At 37.2% G+C, this 21,742-nt stretch overlaps 1 protein-coding gene across 4 annotated transcripts; it reads left to right on the top strand.

Annotated features, from left to right (window-relative positions):
• Positions 1 to 573: 573 nt before the first annotated feature.
• LOC104589833 (ubiquitin receptor RAD23b-like) lies at positions 574 to 20,453 on the top strand. 4 transcript variants are annotated; one of them, XR_734026.3, is made up of 14 exons: positions 574 to 874; positions 1,275 to 1,436; positions 4,665 to 4,703; positions 4,793 to 4,863; positions 4,964 to 5,008; positions 14,984 to 15,164; positions 15,241 to 15,396; positions 15,478 to 15,540; positions 17,769 to 17,816; positions 17,893 to 18,002; positions 18,896 to 18,974; positions 19,064 to 19,183; positions 19,503 to 19,550; positions 20,065 to 20,453. XR_734026.3 is itself a non-coding variant. In XM_010248269.3 (13 exons), the coding sequence occupies exons 1-12, from the start codon at positions 809 to 811 to the stop codon at positions 19,178 to 19,180; spliced, it is 1,137 nt and encodes a 378-aa protein (XP_010246571.1). In that variant the 5' UTR covers positions 574 to 808; the 3' UTR covers positions 19,181 to 19,183; positions 20,065 to 20,453. The 4 variants fall into 4 exon arrangements, 2 of the variants coding, with proteins under 2 accessions (XP_010246571.1, XP_088754757.1); XR_016082714.1 differs by having other exon boundaries at positions 577 to 874; positions 4,665 to 4,721; XM_010248269.3 differs by lacking the exon at positions 19,503 to 19,550.
• Positions 20,454 to 21,742: the final 1,289 nt, after the last annotated feature.

Here is a 21,742-nt window from a genome sequence, read left to right as displayed (position 1 = left end):
TTTTTTCAAATAATCACTTATTTTGGATAGTGACTATACCAATAAATATTTATTTACATTTGGGAAATAAGCTCGAATTTGAGAAACCCAAATTTTGGGCTTATTTTTAAGTACTTATTTCCTTTTTGGCTTATCTTGGCCCTATTTAAAATAAGTGTTTTTTCACCAAATGTTCATAAGTACTTTTTAGAAAAAATACTTGTTTTAAACCTTATTTTTCAAATAAACACTCCCAAATTTGACTTAAATCATTTCTTATTACTTCCACCATTTTGGATCTACCCCTAAGCTCTTGTAGCCCTTCAACTTGTAATAAATAATTTCTTATTTCTCATTTCTCATTACTACATGGCAATAACTTATAAATTTAAGGAGGGATGTTTTATTATGTTGGCATCTCATCTCCAAACATTAGAACAGCGTTTAGGAAGAAAGTTCCAAACAAGGCAGCCCCTAGTAATTTTCGCTACTTGGCCTGTTGGCCAAGTGATCGATCGTTACTTCGTTAGGGACCGTTTATGAAATTGTCAGAAGCTAAGAAGATATATTGAGCGTCGCATGTTGCATATGTCCGTATATGGCAAGCGGAATATCCCATGTGTGTGTGAACTGTGAACTATATATAGCTTTCATTGCACTTCTTCACTATCTTTTCTTTCTCCGACCATTTCTCCAATCTCTCTCTTTCTCTCTCTCGATCTCTGAGATACTCTAGGGTTTCCTTTCTAGGGTTTTTGCTTTTCTGGCCTTTTCTTCTCACATAGTCACATTCCTCGAAATTGATATTGGCTTCTGCAAATTAGTCGAGATGAAGCTGACTGTAAAGACATTGAAAGGAACCCACTTTGAAATCCGGGTTCAGCCCGGCGATACGGTGAGTCTTCCTCCCTCTGTTTATCTCTGTACTCTATAATCGCTTTTCTCACTTGGCTTCGCTTGTTGATGGATTTTGAGGGCTAATGTCAATGGAATGCACTAATACTTAAATTTATTGAACGAATTTGCTGAAACAAAGAGAGAATTTTGTTGGTAATGCGAGGTTGTTTTCTTGGGACAAATCAAATATGGATTTTGAAAAGAAAAGGCTAGGTACGGATGACTAGAGCAAGTATATGTTAAAAGGAAAATAAGGAATCTTGATTCATTTCCTTAACCAATGGTATATGCATTATATGGTTATAGAACTTTTCATGTTTTTGTTGAAATCGAGCTTAACGACATTGTATAATAATTTACATGTAAATAGTTTAATTTTTGTGGCATCTTTTTCTTAGGTTATGGCGGTAAAGAAGAATATTGAAGATGTGCAAGGAAAAGACAGCTACCCATGTGGGCAACAGTTATTGATTCATAATGGGAAGGTGTTGAAAGATGAAACTACATTGGAACAGAACAAAGTCAGTGAGGATGGTTTTCTTGTTGTCATGCTTAGCAAGGTACTAGTTTTTTTTTTTCACCTTAAAGTGTTATAACAACAATATGATTTTGCAGTAATTCTATGTCCAGCCTTTGTATTTTTATTAGTCATGTTTGTAGTCAAGAATATGTTTTTTTTTAGAATATTTTATGATAAAAGAGGTGGAGATCATTGGCCTCAACAATAAGGGTGGTAGCCTGTTGGATTTCCATGATCACGAGAAGAGTTTTTAGAGCTGTGATCGTTGATTCTGTCATTATAGGTTAGCAATACGTTTCTACCTGCACTGTCCCTAGAAAGCTGGTTATGCATGAATGGGTTCCTTCTCCCTGAGGGAGTGGAGGAGTCCTCAATGGACTAATGTGACATACTTGGGCATGATTGTGAAAGGACAATTATAAGGTTCAAAATATTTTCCGTGCTACAAGGGGTTAAAAACGAGCTTCTCCTCAGGTCTATGGAGACTTGAAGTGGAAGGGGATTCTTTTGTAGTTATTTGTTAAATGAGATTACTTATTGATGTCCACATACTATAACACGCTTTACAGGAGGGGAAAGGTTGATGTCAAGTGGCAGTGGTGTTGAATGTTTTGCTTGTTTTGTAGGTCATCCAACATCCTAACTGAAGTTTAGTTGGAGGAGGTAGAGGAAACCTTTTATTTGTGGGGATGGGTATGACAGAGTAACACTACTGAAGTTTAGTCAGATTCAGATTTTCATAGGGATAGGGTCCAGTATGTCAATCCCTACCTATAGTTCAGCATGAGGACAGAAGCTGCAAATGAATGTAAATTACACAAAAGTCTGTTTTGGTTTGAGGCTACGGGAGCAGTAATTGTGTCTAGGGTCCTTATAACGTGACATGTGTTGGTTAATATCATAATAAGAAGATCATAACTAACCATTTGAGGAGCCCACCCAAGAAAGTGTCCACATGAAAAATGAATTATCCGAAAACTGCCAATTATCTATGCATGCATTATTTTGCTTAGCTGTCTGTGACTTTTGATAGAATTGTTCTTTGTCATTTAAATACTGGCAATGAAAAAACAGTTGGGATTACATGTTAAACTGATTTTCCCCAGGTAGCCTTCACGAAAGACTAATCAAATGATATGTTCAAATCGTCCAAATGTGGCAAGTGGCAAGTTACATCTGTTTTGTACTTTTATGAGTTAGATTTAATAAATTTATCTTACCTTTTCAAAAAAAAAAATTGTAGAGGCCTTGTATCCCCATAACCAAGCCTTTTTCAGTATTGATAATCTGGCGTACATCTTTTCTTTCTTTATTGGGCTTGTTATGCTTTTATTTTTATTGTTATGTCTTATTAGGAGGCTGTTAGAGTATTCCTTTATTGGGTCCATGGGCCATATTTCTTTATTGTTTTATTGTTACTGCCCCACTAAGGGTACAGATGTAATTTTATCTTTTATTTCAGCTTTAATATAAAACATAGTGGGAACTTTCTACCGCCCATGACTTGGAGTTATTTTCTCTCCACACTTACATTCTTTCTTCTCACTGCCTCATCTCTTGCTGTAGTTCTCTCCTTTCAATCTTTATTTTCTGCATCAAATTTAGACTTTTTTATTTTTGAAATTAATCGTGTTCCAGCTAATGCCTGCATGCCTTATTGAGTTCCATTTGGAGCATTCCTAGCATGTTACAAGAAGTGTTGTCCCAAGCACCTAAGTTTGGCATGGTATCTGGTCCTGGCATAGCTAGGCTTATTAGTTTCTAGCTGTCCTTATAACTGAAAAGTTATGCTATCTCTCCTCATTGTGGATGCTTTGGAAATTTGATTTCTTTAGGTGCTTGAGCAAGGTGGTGGAAATGGATGTTGCTTCCCCTCATTTTTGTCTCTTTTCCTCTTTATTTTGGATAAACGGGCTTTATTTTGTAGAATTTGGATTGTGGATTCTGATCCTCGAGTCAAGTGGTTGCTTCCCTCTATTTCCTTTACTGAGAAGAAAGGATAGGATGTTGACTGGAGGCCCATAGGATTATTGAGAGAGGTCATAAGCAATTGGGTAGATGATGGTCTAAGAGCATTAGAGCTATGGGCAGAGGTTAGAGAGGCTATGGCCTACTATCCCATTATTCTGCTGGGGGGGGAGGCGTCACAATTGCATTTAGCGTTTTATTTTTTTGAGTTGGCTGGTCCTGATTCTATATGAGTTGTTGGGAGGTCTTGAGAAGCACTTGCCCCTTCTTGTATTGAGATGTTGGTAGGAATTATTTGGGAAACCAATTTTTTTGGTTTGTCAGGTCCTATTGGGAGAGGCCTGCCCTATTGTAGGTAGTTGAGCTGTTGCCTTGCCCCTTAAACTTTTTTTTTTTGATTTCTTTTGAAGGGCTACACAACAAGGGGTAGCCCATCCCCCAACCCAGGTGCAGGCGGGATTCTATCCCAAGTCTCCGCTGCAACCAGCAGGAGACCTTACCAACCTGCTGGTTGGCACCTTGCTGTTGCCCCTCAACTTTGCTGGACAGGGATCTCTCTTGACATAGAGCAATTCAAGCATCATTATGAGCTGGGTTGAGTGGGCTTTGCTGGTAACTTTTGAGACATGAGTAAATTGAACATTGTTTAAAGAAGCATACTTTGGACATTTAAGATGATGAATATCATCTTGAATGGTGCATTGGTATTGAAGTCCTTCTTTATGGTAAACTTCTAGTAGTTTAGATATATGATACCTGGATGTGGATACAGACATGATGGGCCCAGATATGGGGAGTAGGGATATGACTCCATTTCCAAAAATATTGAATACAGATATGGGTATGGATACCCCATGTATTATGATCATATCATGTCTTTATTATCTAGTTTTTGAAGGTAAATGCCATTTGTCAAGACTTATGTTTTTCCAATTTTATTAAATTTATAACATGTGCAGATATTTTTAATAGTATAATTTGTTAAAACATACCACTTTACATATTTTAAAAGTGATAATGTTGTGGAGTACACCTAAAAGTATCCATGCAGTATCTGGTTTTATATTTAACATTGGTACACTAGGCATGCACAAGTATCCAGATATCAATAGATTCAAACAATAATTTAAAATGAAAGTATCTTATAATTAGATGAATCGTCTGTTACGATCATGTAAAATATATTTTGTTTGCCTGATATTTCAAGACAATGGTTTGGTAAGACATTATGCTTGGACCATATCAGAAAAAGCTTTTCCTTGCTGTATGTAAAGTTCTAATTCTCTTGTTATTTTGGCAGAGTAAAGCCATGGGATCATCTGGGGCCTCATCTACTCAGGTCTGTCTTGCGAAAGGGGTTTGTAATTTCTTTTCCTTGATTGCATTGTTTTATATATTATTATAAAGACTGAACCTACTTTTGAACAGCCTACAAAAAATGCCCCAGTAGCTGAACCATCTCCTCCTCCTGCTGCAGCTGAGGTTCCTTCAGAGGCACGGTAAGTTAATACCATGTGCATCCTTATGTAACATTGGATGTGGTAGTTTTCAGTTTTGACTTATTTGACTTGCATGCTCTTATGGGTTCTCATATTGCAGTGCCTCAACGAGCACTACATCTGCTTCAGAGAGAGCGACTTCTGAGTATGTCTTCTGTCTCAAATTCACAATCTTTCTCTTATCTTTTCAATGTTTTATTACTGACAAAGTTCTTTATGAATTCATGTGCCGAGTGACTGTGAAGAATCTAAGTTTTGTGTTATTGATCTGCAGACTGCACACTGAACAGCTTTCTATTCAATTGTTAAATATTTTACTTTGATAGTTTGTACTTGACATTTGAGAGTTGATTGTTATATTGCACATTGTATCGCTGATTGGCTTCTCTTGCTGCACTTTATTGTCATGGATTCTGCTTCAACATCAATAAATTAATTAGCAAACTGTTAGCCCTACCATTAGGTTCAGCTAAAAAGATCCTGTCCTGGGTTTCTAGTCTATTAGGGCCGTATCTTCTCATGATTGCTGTATTTGCTTGTAGCTTGTGGAATGAAAGGAAAAGAACTTCAGAGAACAAGTTAGGTTTCTCCAGCCAGTTGACTTGTTAAACCTTTTGCCATGGCCTATTACAAAGTAGCTTAACACTAAGGTCAATTGTTAAACCTTTTGCTAGGGCCATATCTTCTCATGATTGCTGTGTTTGCTTGCAGCTTGTGGAATGAAAGGAAAAGAACTTCAGAGAACAAGTTAGGTTTCTCCAGCCAGTTGAATTGATAAACCTTTTGCTATTGCCTATTACAAAGTAGCTTAACATTCAGGTGGTCAGAAGTGATGTGCATGTCAACTGTCATTGGAGCCTGAATGTGAGAAGACGTTGGGCCTCCTTTTGGCTTAAATAAGTCAAGTTTTCTTTAGTATATTTTTAGATAATTTACTCAATAAATGTATTTTCCTACTCATCCGAAAAGAAAATGTTCTTCTCATGATTGCTGTTTTTTTCTAAAGTACTGTTTTTTCTCTAACTTGTTCTCTAAAGTACTGTTTTTTCTCTAACTTGTTCTCTAAAGTACTGTTTTTTCTTATTAATAAATCTTTATTTTTATTTATTACCAAAAAAAAGAAAAATGTTCTTATTGGGGGCTCTGTAGTTGTGAGCTCCTGTCAGTGGTATGCTGTACGATTATTCCTCTCTATCAATAAATTTTACTTGATCTTTTCTCAGAAAAAAATATTTTTATTGTCATATGGTCCTAATTGGAACATTTCATAGTCAAGGATCAAAATATCAATATGATATTGGGCGTATTGTATCGGTATTGGTGACCATGGGGACACATGGATACAATGATACATACAGGTTTTGGTAAATGATACACACAGATTTTTAAAATTTTAGAAACCTGGGATGATAGACTACATCCCTCTAAAGCTGATAAAAAAGTATGGTATCAGTCAATTTGATACACACCAATACCCACTGATGGGTATCGGGCGTATCGATACTTTGATCTATAGCTTAAAAGCAAAACAAGAAGTAAATGGGGAAAAATGTTCTTATTGGGGGCTCTGTAGTTGTGAGCTCCTGTCAGTGGTATGTTGTACGATTATTCCTCTCTATCAATAAATTTTACTTGATCTTTTCTCAGAAAAAAATATTTTTATTGTCATATGGTCCTAATTGGAACATTTCATAGTCAAGGATCAAAATATCAATATGATATTGGGCGTATTGTATCGGTATTGGTGACCATGGGGACACATGGATACAATGATACATACAGGTTTTGGTAAATGATACACACAGATTTTTAAAATTTTAGAAACCTGGGATGATAGACTACATCCCTCTAAAGCTGATAAAAAAGTATGGTATCAGTCAATTTGATACACACCAATACCCACTGATGGGTATCGGGCGTATCGATACTTTGATCTATAGCTCAAAAGCAAAACAAGAAGTAAATGGGGAATAATGTTTGATTTTTTTTTTGGGTGGGATAACCAATGAAAACTGTATGCAACTATGCAACTTGTATAAGCAGGTTGCAAAAGTAAAGAGTGGGGTTATTCATCAAAAAACAAAAAAAGTAAAGAGTGGGGTTAGGTAACAAAGGCTAGCCTAACAATGGGGGCAATTTCATTGTTCATAACATCCTTTTATCATAACCAAAGTTTCAATGTTAACCATAAAAAGGCGTTTATATGGTTCATATATACATGTTTCAATGGGTAAAGCAACGACTAGTTGTTTTGGTCTCTCTAGTTGATATCGGTGCCTAGGCACTTAGTTTGTGTAAACTCCACTCCATACCAACTCACCACTGATTGGAGGAAAACTCAAAATAACTCCACTGCCTTCCTTTATATTATGCTTTTTTTTTCTTTTTTCTTTTTGATATCTTGTGAAAGGCTGCAAAACTGGGGAGCCCATCCCCCAACCCCCAACCCAGGTACAGGTGGGATTCGATCCCAAGTCTCCGCTTCATCCAGCAGGAGACCTTACCAACCAGCTGGTTGGCACCTTGCAGCTTTTTTTTTTTCTATTTTATATTATCATCATTTGACCATATTCTGTTAGCAAGCAAGACCCAACAGGATTTTTTCATGCCCAAGGCATAACGTGTTCTTGACCCATTGTCTCAGCTGACCCAAGATTCCAGAGAGTATATAGGCGAAAGGCATGTCAGCCAAGTAACTGAAAGAGGGTCTGGCTCGTGACATTCTGTTATTCTGTTGATTGGAGCAAGTAGCATTGATCTGTGGGAAATAAATCAAGGAAAATTCTCACTAGACTCTCCTCCTCCTTTGTTTTCTCTCTTCCCCCCTCTCTCTGGTAGGAGGCTGGGTTGAGCCTCGAAGCAACCTCTGAGTTATGCAGTGCCTAACAATTCCAGAAAATCTGATTGCCTTATTATGGGGTTGGCAGTTGAATGGTCTATCAAAAGAAGGGAAGGTTGTATGGGGAGTAGGACCTGCTATGGTGGTTTGGGCAGTATAGTCAGAAAAAAAAACAAGACTGTTTGAAAATAAATATAACACAGAAGAAAAGTTATTGAAAGGTTTATAGGGGTAGTTTGCATTTCTTGGGTAGGAACACACACTTTTCAGGAAAACTCATTTTGAGGTTAAATCTCACCTACCTTAGATAAATCCTTATTTGAGTGAACTAGTAAGCATGTACGTGCTTTGCATGTGGCAATTCTAGATGATGATAATGATACTAATAATGTATCTAAAAATTTTTATAAATATGTATTTTTTATTTTTTTGTTTATATATATATTTTTTTTATTATTAACCGGATGCAGATTGCAAAATGCAAATCTGATTACACAAACACCTCATCCAAATATGTGATAATCGGATCAAGTTGTGAAGTTTCAAGTACCATTGACAGACCTACTTGCTTGGCAAGATTCTTCTTTTTATAATGTTTTTATCTTTTTGGTATGTCTTTTTCTATTCATTTATTAAAGAAATGTATGATTTAAATAGAGGGAATTGAATGAGGAGAAAAGTACTAGTTCAATTTATAATTTAAACCTCACAATTAATAGGGACAATTAAAAAATGAGTATTTTAGTCAAAAGCTCCACAATCTTATTAATATTTTAATAGCAGTGTAAATATAGAATTGTAGATGTGTTCATTTTTTCTATAATTTTTGTATTCTGTGTGCAAAAATAAGGGAAAATTCCCAATTAGTATCTACTTTGAGCCTAGTGCCATTTTGGTCCTTGAACTTTAAAATGCGACAATTCGGTACTTGAATTTTCAAAAAACGTGCCAATCCAGTACTTGCTGTTAATCAACCGTTAACTAGCCATTAAGTGGCATTTGAAAAGACACAAATGCCCTTTGAGTGTCATCTAATTTTCTTTATCAACCATCCAAACATTGACAAAAAATGAATAGTCCCAAATCCTTGCCTCTTCTATTCAAGAAAGTTGGGGTCATGTCTCAGTGGGCATTTTGGTGGCCCAAACTTTCTTGAATGGAAGAGGTAAGGATTTGGTACTGTTCATTTTTTATCAATGTTTGGATGGTTGATAGAGAAAATTAGATGACATTTGAAAGGGCATTTGTGTCTTTTTAAATGCCACTTAACGGTTGGTTAATGGGCTGGTTAACGATAGGTACTAAATTGGATGTTTTGAAAGTTTGAGGACTGAATTTTCGTGTTTTAAAGTTCAGGGACTAATGTGGCACTAAGCCCAATGTACAAGGTACTAATCAGGAATTTCCCTTATTTTTGTTTAATACGATAATTATATAATATTATACATGTGCCTAAATGTATTTTTGCAAAATATATGTACTTTTTTTGTATTTTTATATTTTATTGATTTTTATTTTATCCCCAAAAGTTGAACTATTGATATTTGCCAAATAGTAAAATAATTTCATGTTTGGTGAGTTCTAAATTATGTATTTCATTTTCATTATCAATAAGAATAATTCTTGTTTATTACACTTTCTTTTTTTAATTTGATTAACAAAAATATCATAAATGTGTTTAATTTTTTCTACATTTTTGTAATTTTTATGTTTATTTCTATTTAAAAAATTTTATTACCTAACTATGACTTTATAGGTTGATCAATTTGATTTGGATCATTGAATTGCTTAGCCATCACTTTGATAAAGAATGGTTTTGTTTTTTAGTCAGTTTTAAAATATATGTGTTTACATTGTTAAAATATTGACATATATCTAATTAGTAGCATTTATTAATGAAAAATAATTTAAATATAAGATTCAATAAGAGAAAATGGGAGTTAATACCTCAAGTATAAGACTTAATGAGAGGGGATTAAATGAGGTGGAAAGTAGTAATTGAAGTTACATTTTCAACCCTTACAATTAGAGATGGACTAAATAGACAAATATGGGCATTTTAATTGCCATTAAAGCTGTAATAAAATGACTTTATACCTTTTTTCAAACAAAGAAATAGAGGGTAATTTTAATCCAAAAAAACTTCCACTTTGCATCCACACTTTTATATATAGTATAGATAAAATCGACAAATTTCCTTTTCTCAACTTGTAGCAGTGTTGGCAGCCGATTCTTTAGAGGATTTATCATCTTCATCCACTGGCACCTCCATCTCAATATATAAGGAAACTGGCTTCACTCGACATAGGTTGGATCACAAGAGGGTTCAGCTTGCAGAGCAAGTTTAGCCACTATTTCCCCATCTGTTATCAAACCCATTTGAGAATCCCCAACAAAATCGCTATCTTCTTGATCTCTGCTACTAGAAATAGCTGTTTGGTTATACTTTTTTTGCCGTCATCTCTAGCTCTACAATGTCTCTATAAGCACAAACTGATTATTCACCTTGGGTTGCCTTACTACCAGCTTCAAACTCCCTGTGTTCGGCCAGCTGATTTTTTTAATGAAAATCTTTGGTTACTTGATTTGTTGTACTGCTTCAAACTCACAATAGGTACTGTTGTACCTTATTTTTTGCTGCCAACTCTAGCTCTACAACGTCTCCATAATCACAAACTGATTATTCACCTTGGGTTGTCTTACTACCAGCTTCAAACTCCCTGTGTTTGGCCAGCTTTTTTTTTTTTTTTTATAATGAAAATCTTTGGTTACTTGATTTGTTGTACTGCTTCAAACTCACTATAGGTACTGTTATATCTTATTTTATTATTGAATAAATGGATTCTGTTTTTTGATGAATGAATGGGATTTTATTTAAAGAGGAGGCACAAGGTGTTACCTCCCCTTAAAGGTGGTTCCAAACCCAACTCTTTTCAAATTGCAGTTACAAATTAGCCAAAAACAGAGAATCCCTTGAAGCCCCTTGTTTAGCTAAAGAATCTGCCAAAGCATTTGCCGATCTACTAACCCACTGAAAGTTAACTGACATGGTTCTCGTAAGCCATTTGACTTTTTTGATGATGCCCCTATATCCCCAAACAACAGTTTCTGGGTCCGACATCCATCCCACTATCACCTTAGAGTCTCCTTCAACTATCAAATTAGTCACTCCAAGTTGGTTGGAAATCTGTAGTACTTGTACCACAGCTAATACCTCAGCCCTTGTAGAGTCTCCATAACCCACTGGACCTGAGAATAAGGACAAAATGTTGCCATCCTTATTTCTCAAGATTCCTCCTATACCCGAAGGTCCTGGATTGCCTTGACTGTTCCCATCAAAGTTCAACTTTACAACTCCTTCCAGAGGGGGTAACCAACTTGCTTGTGTTCTATTTTTCTTGGATGATGTGGGTTCTGTTAAATGGGTAACCAACTTGCCATAACCCACTTGGCCAGGACTGAATAAATGGGTTCTGTTAAAGGTCTATTTTATTCAGGCCTTATAATTTTTATTAATAATAGTCTCCTACCTGAAAGTATGAGTTGAAAGGAAGAAGTACAGGGCAATCCTTGATTTGATAGCTATAGTATTTAGAAACAGAATCTACACATTCAATCCTGGCCAAGTGTTCCCCATAAAAGACTATCAGTTGTTACTAGATCTGGCAATCTGATTCGGGTCAGGTCAGGTCAGATTGAGTGGGGATAAAACATTTTTGGGTTATTTCGGGTTGGGTCAGCAAAGACTAGACCCTAGCTCTAAATATTCAGGTAGGGGGTATCCATGGGTCAGACAGTTCAATGGTTCAACTTCCTGGGTCAGCTGTTTTTTGACTAAGTCAACGTTTTTTTTACCAAAAATACGGGTTTAATTGTCTGGCTCAAATGGTTTGGACGTTTAAACCAACCAGGTCAACATTGGCTTGAAAATGTTGGTATGAAAATAGGTGACCTAGCAGTGACGTGTGGCCCAACCTGACCCGACCCAGATTCTCCTCAGGTTGGGCCAGCTTAGGCTGACTTTTAGTTCGGGTCACTGCATAGGGGCTCTAACCCGTTTTTTCAGGTTGGGTCGGTGGTTGGGTCAGGTCTGGTTGGGTTCATGTGTTGGGTCGACTTTTTGCCAAGTCTAGTTGTTACCCCTGTTTTAGCTAGAGCATCAGCCAAGATATTTGCAGACTGTGGTATGCACTTGAGCATGCTGTTCAGTTCTAATTCTTTAGCCTGTCTTACAAATGGCCTGAAAATCCAAAGAATGTCCCCATCAGCTTGCATCGATGCTATGACTGTTTGACAATCTCCCTCCACTACCGCATCCTTCAACCTTGCATATAAATAAGGTTTAGTCCTTGAACAAAGGTTAGGATTTCTGCTTTTAGAGAGATGCCTGGCCCAAGCCGGCCTGAATCACCAAGACATGTTTCTGTTGTTGTCTCTAACAACCCCTCCAATTCCAGATTGCCCTGGGTTGCGTAGGCTGCACCCATGAAAATTGAGTTTTAGCCTTCCTGTGACCCCGTTTCAGGTAGGGGTGTCAATGGACTGGTTTTGGATTGGATCCTGTCCAAGCCAAAATCAATTTGGACAGGTTGGATGGACCAACAAGACATTGAATTGAACCAGTTCAGAGTTAATGGTCCAAAGTATTTATTGGATTGGATTGGACCTGGTCCATCCATAATGAATTTATATTGGATTGGGTTGGATTGAGCCAATATCTGGTTCATTTATAGAAGATAAGAATATAGGTGTCAATGGACCGGGTTTGGATTAGAATTAATCTGAATTAAAAAAATCTGAAGAGATTGGACAATCCAGACATTGAGTTGGACCAGTCCAAAATATTCATTGGATTGGACTGGACCTGGTCCATTTGTAATAGACTCACATTGAACTGGATTGGATTGGACCAAATCCAGTCCAATTGACACCCTTAGTCTCAGGTGCTGCCCATTCCACTTGTCTCTGCTGAATTCTAGGTTCTGGTCCTTTTGGTAATGGGTCAGTCATTTGGGCCCAGTGTTTTAAAAGCGAAAGGCGCACAAAAAGCGACAGTTTCCAAATGCCTGAGGCGCAAGGTGCAAGGTGAGGCGCACAAAATAAAAAAAACTAAAAAAATATAAAAAAACATGTAGAAATTCTAAGAAATCAGGAAAATATCAACTAGCAAAGTTAATTACTTAATTATTAGCTCCTATTTTTCTTGAACAATATTTCAGAAGAGAAGGGGGCAGAGCCCCTGTTTTACTGTAAAAACATTTCAGAAGAAAGACAATGAAAAAAAACAAGTAACAAGAGTGGGCGGAGCCCCTGTTTTTCTGTGAACAAGAAGAACTGAAGAAGAAGGAGGAGAAGAAGAAGAAGGAGAAGAAAAGAAGAAGAAGAATGGGTGGCCCCTGTTTTACTGTAAAAATATTTCATAAGAGAAGGGGGCGGAGCCCCTGTTTTACTGTAAAAACATTTCAGAAGAAAGACAATGAAAAAAAAAAACAAGTAACAAGAGTGGGCGTTTTTCTGTGAACAAGAAGAAGAACTGAAGGAGGAGAAGGAGAAGAAGGAGAAGAAAAGAAGAGGAAGGGGTGGGGGCAGAGCCCCTGTTTTACTGTAAAAAAATTTCAGAAGAAAGACAATGAAAAAAAACAAGTGGGCGGAGCCCCTGTTTTTCTGTGAACAAGAAGAAGAACTGAAGAAGAAGGAGGAGAAGAAGAAGAAGGAGAAGGAGAAGGAGAAGAGAAGAAGAAAAGAAGAAGAAGAAGAAGGGGGCGGGCAGAACCCATGTTTTCAGTGTAAAAAAAGAAGAAAAAAATACTGAAATACCTGATGCTGATTGCTGAAAGCCTGTTGGTCGTCCAACTAAGAGATGGCCTCTGATAGAACGTCGAAGGTGGCTGTTCGATTGAGAGATGGCCTGAACTTGTTGATCCAAGAAGAACGTAGGGGCTGAGGGCTTGAGACTTCGACTGATACTGGGAGTCTGAGAAGCCTTGCATGGCAAGTTTTTTTCTCTCGAGAGGGCCGTGACTTTCTTTTGAATTTGCTATTGGCACATAAAAGGAAATAATCTATACACATAGCCATTATAATCTATCTATAAAAGTCAATTTAAAAACAAATTAAAAAACAAAAGGCAACAAATATAGGCGCGCGCCTGGACCGCCTGGCGCCTGGTCTGAGGCGCACACCTTAGGCACAGAGGTGAGCGCCTTGACCCATGCGAGGTGCCTACTCTCGAAAACGCCTCGCCTTGCACCTCAGGTGTGCCTTTTAAAACACTGTTTGGGCCTACTTTAAAGCTCATTGTGACTCTTTTAAATAAGAACATATGATTGGGTCCACATGTGACTGGGCCAATAAAAAGACTTAAGTGGTCTCAACAAATCTCTTTTTCACTACTTAAAAATTAAAATATCCCCAAGCCTGTCCCTCCCTCACTTTGAAGTGGGGTCCTAGGTTTCATTCTTTTAAGAGAAGGGGAGGTTACAGAACCACCCAAAGTGCTATAAAGTCTCCTCTAAGGAGGCTGCTCACCTCTTTATTCTCTTCTACTTGCTCCTAGCATACCTACTATTTATTCCAAAGCAGCCCAACTACCAAAGAAGAGGAGATAGAAGGGATGAAAGCACCCCCAGAGCATGGAGAAGAGAAAGAAGGAAAGAAGAAGAAGAAACAGGAAGGAAAACAACAAGAAGAAATATCCATATGGTTGGAATATTCTCTATGAAACAACAATAAAAAATTTCTATTTACCAGTTCAAGAACAGTTCCAGCAAGGGAGGAAGGAAAAACCCAATTTAATTGAGTGAACTATGCTGCATGAAGATTTATTCAAAACTTTTATACCAATAGTCATGCTGGTAGAGTTGCACATAATTTATTTGATGAGTAACAAAAGTTCATTAATGTATAAAACTATATCTAGGGGTACACCTGATTGGTCCTAAATTTTAAGCTTGTAACTGGAATTAGATTTTAGCATGTTTATTTCATGCAGATGACTGCATGCTCGTACTTCCATGTCTGCATGCCAACACTTAAAATTCAGGCTTCTACATGTACGTTGGTTGGTTGACATATGCATGCTACATGGCTACCATTAGATAAAATGTTAGATCTTTTCCATCTTATCTATGTTTATTTACTTTTTTTGTACATGTACATTTGTTTGAGCTTTATATAAGTATACTAAATCATGCCCTCTCTCCAAATTTTTCTATTCAACCTTTCATAATTTAGGTTGTACGATAAGTTTGTCATATTGACAATTTGAAATCTTAATTCCAGGGTTCCTGCATCTGATGTCTATGGTCAAGCTGCATCCAATTTGGTTGCTGGTAATAATCTTGAGCAGATTACTCAACAGATAATGGATATGGGTGGTGGAAACTGGGACAAGGAGACTGTCACACGTGCACTTCGTGCAGCTTACAACAATCCAGAGCGAGCTGTGGATTATTTATATTCTGTATGTTCAATCTTTATGGTGTTTCACTTTATGCTTTTATTGGGTTTTAGTAATTGACTTTGGGCCTGTTCTTCAGGGTATTCCAGAAGCAACAGAGGTTGCTGTCCCAGTGGCTAGCTTCCCTTCTAATCAGGCATCTGGTGGGGCTAATCCCACAATTGACACTGGTGTAGCAGGGTCTGCACCTCTATCTGGAGCACCTAATTCTTCTCCTCTAAACTTGTTTCCTCAGGTGAGTGCTCTTTAACTGTCATTACTTGTGATTCATACATGTTCCTTTATAAGAACTTTATTTTGAAATAAATTATACCAGGAGACACTTAATCCCAGTGCTGCTGCTGGTGGATCGCTTGATTTCCTTAGAAACAGCCAGCAGGTGCGGTTACTATTCTATGAAGCCTTATGTTGGATTGGAAAATCAATTATTCCTGACTTGTATACATTTACGTAATATTTGGTCCTACATATTTTTACAATTAAAATGCAAATAATATTTCATTTAGAAGCAAATGAAAATGGTGGCAATTCATAATTGGATGTTTAAAACTTCATAAAAAAAGAAAGAAAGACTTGCAGAATCCTACATAGATAGAGTACAAGGTTGGTAAGGTATCTGGCTGGTTGTAGCAGAGACTTCATGAAAATGGTGGCATTTGCTGATCTCTCCACCCATTGTGTACTAACAGACATATTCCTTGTCAGCCACTTAAATTTTTTGACTTCATTTCTGTAGCACCATATGGTTTCCTCGGGGTTCTGCAACTGCCCCACCACCACCTTGGAGTCCCCTTCTATAACAAGCTGTCCTACTCCTAATTGATTTGCAAGTAGCATTCCTTGTATGGAAATATTATAAAAATTATACATTTTTGGAAACATTGTGAAATATGTAAAAATATAAATAGCTATTCTATGCAATGATATAAGATGCATAGGTAGACCCTTTTAAATTATTAATTTATTATCTTGTTCCAAATCATCAAAAAAGAAAAAAAAAACTAAGAAACTAAGGTTAATAGGTAAAATAATACACTAAGGTGTTGTCCTGTAAACTTTAAGAGTCATAAGAAGTGCAATAAATCAATCAGATAACTTTTTATACAATAAAAACTAAGATTTATCTTCAGGTTTGAAAAGAATTTCGAGTTGGCTCATAGCAGTATTCATGTCCATTAGGTGGGCAAAAACACTGCTACTACACATATCTAAAATGTTGTTGCAAACTAATGTTATAATACTTTCTCTTGTACTCCACATAGCAGTAGTAGTTTTCATCGAGTACCTGTGGAAATGGAAATATAAGGAAATATATGGACATTTTAAACCATGGATATAATTGTCTCTTTTCTTCGCCTATAAGATGCAAACTTGAGGAGAAAGTTTCAAAATGTACCTGTGTCTCAAGTGTTAATTTTCATAATATCCAATCCCAGCAAAAATGCCCGAAGTTTCTGGAGTGGCAGGGTTAAAACAAGTAGTTTTGGTTGGCAAGGCGCTGGGGGGATTAGCAAAATGTGCAATCCATCAAAGAAAAAAAAAAAAAAGCAAAATGTGCAATCTACACCAGAAGAATCAGAAAACGAATGATCCTTCATACCACTAAAGGGCCATTACCCAATATTTGTCCTCTCTGTCCGGGGTCTTGCGAGAGGCGACTGGATGCAGGTCTAACCTATATTTTTAAACACAGTAACACATAGTGGCTGCTCTCATACTCTCACACTGTCAACTTGAGATTTTACCATTTCACCAACCAATGGCCACTATCATCCTTAAAAGTTAAAACCACAATAATATGTTGTAACATTTTGAAACATTGACAGTTTCTTCAAAAAAATGTGCAATCTACACCAAAAAAAAAAAAAAAAATTCCAAGTAATCTGATGAAGCATTGACAGTTTCTTCAAAATTTCAGATGAACCAATCTAAAGCATTGCCAGTTCTTCTAATATGTTGTAACAGAGAAAGAAGCTATTTTGCATGGAGCCGTGTTCCTTCAGTTGTTAATATCAACTTTTAGTTGATGCAGTTGCTGGCTTTATTATATGTCCTTATCTAAAGTATTAAACCATGCTGAGTCATGAACTTTAATTGTGAGTTCCAAGTGTTCCACTGCAAGTTGATGGTAATGATAATATCTTGAAGTTATAGAAGAAATAATTTTTAGGGTGACTAAGCTTATTTTGGCAGGCATGCAATCCAACTTCTCTTGTACTCTATATTGTTATTTTGATTTTATAATTTGGTAAAGGATGAAAGATTTAACATCTTCTCTTAACCCTGTGTTGCTTGCAATCGAGTACAGATGCTGCAAGACTATTTGCACTAGAAAACAAAACTGAATATCTACCTTTTATGGTCATTGCATGTGCTTAGACACTAACAATAATATATATATATATATATATATTCTTTTTTACTGTTTTTTAGGTTTCCTTTGTATACTTGTTTCTTTTTTATAGCATTTGCTTTATATACTTGGTGTTGTTTGCAATCTGGTTGACATGCAAAACTTTTGTTCTCTTGATGCACGCACATTTCATTAGTTAAGATTTATACCACTACTGATCTTGAATTGTATTTCTTTTATTTGAGTGCTTCTAGTTCCAAGCATTGCGTTCAATGGTTCAAGCCAATCCACAAATTCTACAGGTCTGTATGTTTTCCTGAAGGGGTTGCTTTCTTACTATTTCAGAATTCTAGAGCTAAGCTGCTTCTTCTGTTACAGCCAATGCTCCAGGAGCTAAGCAAGCAAAATCCTCAACTTCTGAGACTAATTCAGGAGCACCATGCTGAGTTCCTTCAGCTAATTAATGAACCTCTTGAAGGTTCTGAAGGGTGAGTAATTCAGACACATTTGACTATTAGTAAATATAAGAAATTTGGTTCTGCTGCTTGTCCTATGATACATTGTTCTGCTTCACATCTCTGCTCCATACTGTAATTACTCTTCACCAAATTACCACAATGATTAATTCTTTTGCTTTTGACGCTGTCTGTTTATCATGAAGCTTTTGCTTATTATGATTATTGCAAATTTCTGATATATTTTAAGATAGCTTGAACTTCCCTGCTCCATCTTTTTCTTTCTGTTGGCCAAAAGTATGGTGCTCCTTACAGAAAACTGAAAACTGATGGTGGTCCACTTGAGATGGATGTGCTTTGCCATGTCTAAGTTGTTCTTGTGGCAAGAGTAGACACTGCCACAACTGGCCAACTGAAACTAAAGAATGTGAAAAAACCAAATTTTCTGATAAATTCTTCTTTCCATATTTAGTTTGCTGTCTAGTGGGGCATGAGAGGAACACTTTATGCTGGATTCTAGTCATGGATGGTCTTCAGATTAAACATCTGCGGAAATATACTTGTTTTATGCTTAAATTCTAGGCAGCTATCTACCTGACTGAATTTCCAATATGAAAGATGAGAGCATAAAAGATAGCTTGCTCTATAAATTTGGCCTGCCATTTGGTAAAGCCTATTTTAGCTTAATAGCTCTGTTGAATCATGAATGTGGGGCATCTTTTGAAGGCTGGCATTATTCGTTCCTTTTGATTCGAGCTATATGTCCAATTGGGTTGCTCTTCTTAATTTGGTGTCTATGACTATGTACTATGAATTCTTGGGCTACATTAGCATCTTTTCCCCGTGGGTGCCTTAGTTTGTAAACCCTATGATACCTTGTTTAAAATCTGCTGATTGAAGAAAAATATGTAATTATTTGGTTTCAGAGATCTTTTTGATCAGCCTGAGCAAGATATGCCCCATGCTATCAGTGTGACACCAGCCGAACAAGAGGCTATTGAACGCGTATGGTTCTCCATTATTCTTTGTTCGTGCCTCCTTTTTCCCTGTGTTTCTTTCTTAATGATTCCCTCACACGTTTATTTCTCTTCCAGCTTGAAGCAATGGGGTTTGATAGAGCCCTTGTCATTGAAGCATTTTTAGCTTGTGACCGTAATGAGGAATTAGCAGTCAATTACTTGCTGGAGAATGCTGGTGATTTTGAAGACTGAAAGGTAACCTTAGGTGCTCTACTCTCTAAAACTGTACTAATTAGCCAGATGTGGTATGTACATTCTTGCTTTTTTTCTTAGTTACTGAGACATTTTGATCTGTTTCTATGCTCTTAAGCAGTAGTCAGTTAGATTGGTTTACTTTTTTATTTTATATGCATTTGTAGTTTTGGTATAATGCGATCCTTTATTGGATTGAACTATTCCTACAATTTTTAATGGGAGAATTAAGATGAGGATTTCCTTGTACTGGTTATGAGGTACTTGTCTTCAATCGTTAAAACTGATCCTTGTTGGTTTGGTCTATTTCTATTTTATTCAGGTTGTAGTTCCTTAGTAGAAAAGTCAGAATTGAACTATGGAATCTGAGGTACCTTCTATGAGTATGAAATCCTATAAATGCATTCTGGCTACTATTACTTACTGTTTAGAGGATAGTGTACATTAGATCTTCTGAGGAAGAGCATTTTTTTATTATATGGTCTAAAACTCGATGATGGGCTGAGGTGATAGCTATAGCACCAACAACAATGGTTATTTATTTGGTTAACAATCTGGACCTCACTAGATGGGTTACTGCTTACTATATAGCCTATGCCAAGTAGATGGTCTGAATCATCCTAAGGAATAGCCATATCCCTTTAGATCAACACAAAATTGGCCGTTAGATGACTTACCCCTTTCTGTAGCGGTGCTCTTTTATGACACAATATGGCTTGACACACCTCTTAATTATCTGGTGTTTGTTTTCTTTGTGAGGAGTGGCAGCCAGCTCCAATGGACATTTGACATTTGCTGTCTGAGTGGAACAGTTTTAGGCAGTTGATCATTTATTGTGATACCTATGTGGATATCACCATATGACATCTTATTGTGTTGTTCAGCCTCAGGAATGAAGTAGGGTGTGGTGGATCATATCAGATAGCTTTCAGGGGATATGACCATGGTGTCGAGAGTTTTTTGTGGAAGCGGCACAATATTCCCCCTTCACAAAATTCGGAAGCATTTAGCACATTGGTCCTGCAATTCCGGGTTTTATTTGGATGGTGATTTCACTTGGGTACCTTCTGATCCATTAACGTGAGAGCCTTCTGAGTCTGCATGGGGAAAGCTTATTTGGATGCTGCAGTGGAACCGTACAATGCGTTTAAATTTATCCTTGATTCTTTCGTGGTGTTCATGCGTGTCCTATGACATGGGGAATTGCCACTCTCTCTGATAATACTGATAAGACGTGATTTTTTTCTTGTGTTTTTTCTCCTTTGGCATCTAATCTGTGGCTCACAATATTTGTCATACATATTATAGGCTGCGTTTGGTTGGACGCAAAATAAAACTAAAGGAAAATGAAGGGGATTGATTAGGGCACTTTACATCCCTTGTGAAAAGACAAAAAGATAGCCGTCTTTTCAAAGCATCACTCTTTTCTATATTCACTTGGGGAGTCCCCCTTCGTAAAAAGAAAGGGATGTTCTCTAATCACAAGTTAACAACTCAAAATGAATCCTTGGAAAATAATATTTGTTTTCTAACCAGTCTAAAAGTTTGAAATATCAATATGATGAGATACGTTTGATATAGGGCATATTGTATTTGGTATCCAGAGGGACAGGTATGATATACACAGGTGGAATGGTTTGATGTTGCACCATTCCTTCCGTATGATTTGGATGAATCCACGTTCTTTGCACCCATGGATGCACTGGACGAGTGCACAAACGCCCACGTTGGCGTGTTTAAAACCAAATTTGGAATTTGGTTTGCTGGAATTCTCCCAAAAAACAGTCGTTTGGACTACAAACAGACAAGACCCGTCATTGCCAGGAAATACTACAATAGTCTTGCAAAATGACGGTAGACTCATCACTCATCTTGTAATCCGCACAATACCAAACCATCAAATCCATCGCTGAAGGTGCCCAATCCGCCTCTTTCGCTTCTATGCTTGACTCCGGCAACTTTGTTCTTTTATACTTCAAGCGGGGAGGTCGTATGGCAAAGCTTTGACAATCCGACGGACACTCTTTTACCTGGTCAGCGTCTGAAAGCTGGAACAGAACTCTTCTCTAGCGTCTTAGAAACCGACCACTCGGGAGGAAGATTTTGGCTCAAGGTGCAGCAGGATGGAAATCTGGTGCAGTACGCCAGTACCCCGTAGACACCCCAGACACGGCCCCTTACGCTTGCTTATTGGGCGGGCTTCAGGTACTAATGGCTATCAACATTGATGGCCATCTCTACTTTCTCAATGGAACCAGTTTCAACGTAAAGAATGTAACTAACGGTGGATTTGCCACCGGAAGGACGACGAGTACGGTTTACCGCATGACAATCGATGTCGATGGGCTTTTCCGGGTCTATTCGACCAATTTGGATGTAAATAGCAGTGATTGGTCAATGGAATAGAATTCAACGAATGATTTTTGTGATGTCAAGGGGGTATGCGGCATGAATGCATATTGTATTCTCATGGATCGAAAAGCTGATTGTAGATGTCTACCTGGTTTCGATTTCATTGACAGAAATCAACGTACTTGGGGCTACGCGAGGAAACTTAGTGCA

Source organism: Nelumbo nucifera, chromosome 2, assembly GCF_055504915.1.
Source record: "Nelumbo nucifera cultivar China Antique chromosome 2, China Antique-T2T, whole genome shotgun sequence".
NCBI classification, from domain to species: domain Eukaryota; kingdom Viridiplantae; phylum Streptophyta; class Magnoliopsida; order Proteales; family Nelumbonaceae; genus Nelumbo; species Nelumbo nucifera.
The sequence above is the reverse complement of the archived record's forward strand: the minus strand, read 5'-3'. Positions and strand labels throughout refer to the sequence as shown.

Excerpts from the sequence above, each read along its gene's own strand:
- LOC104589833 (XM_088898631.1), top strand. The coding sequence starts at position 809 with ATGAAGCTGACTGTAAAGACATTGAAAGGAACCCACTTTGAAATCCGG. Across the intron at positions 15,165-15,240 it reads CTGTGGATTATTTATATTCT|GGTATTCCAGAAGCAACAGA; the intron begins GTATGTTCAATC and ends CCTGTTCTTCAG. Across the intron at positions 17,817-17,892 it reads CCAATCCACAAATTCTACAG|CCAATGCTCCAGGAGCTAAG; the intron begins GTCTGTATGTTT and ends CTTCTGTTACAG.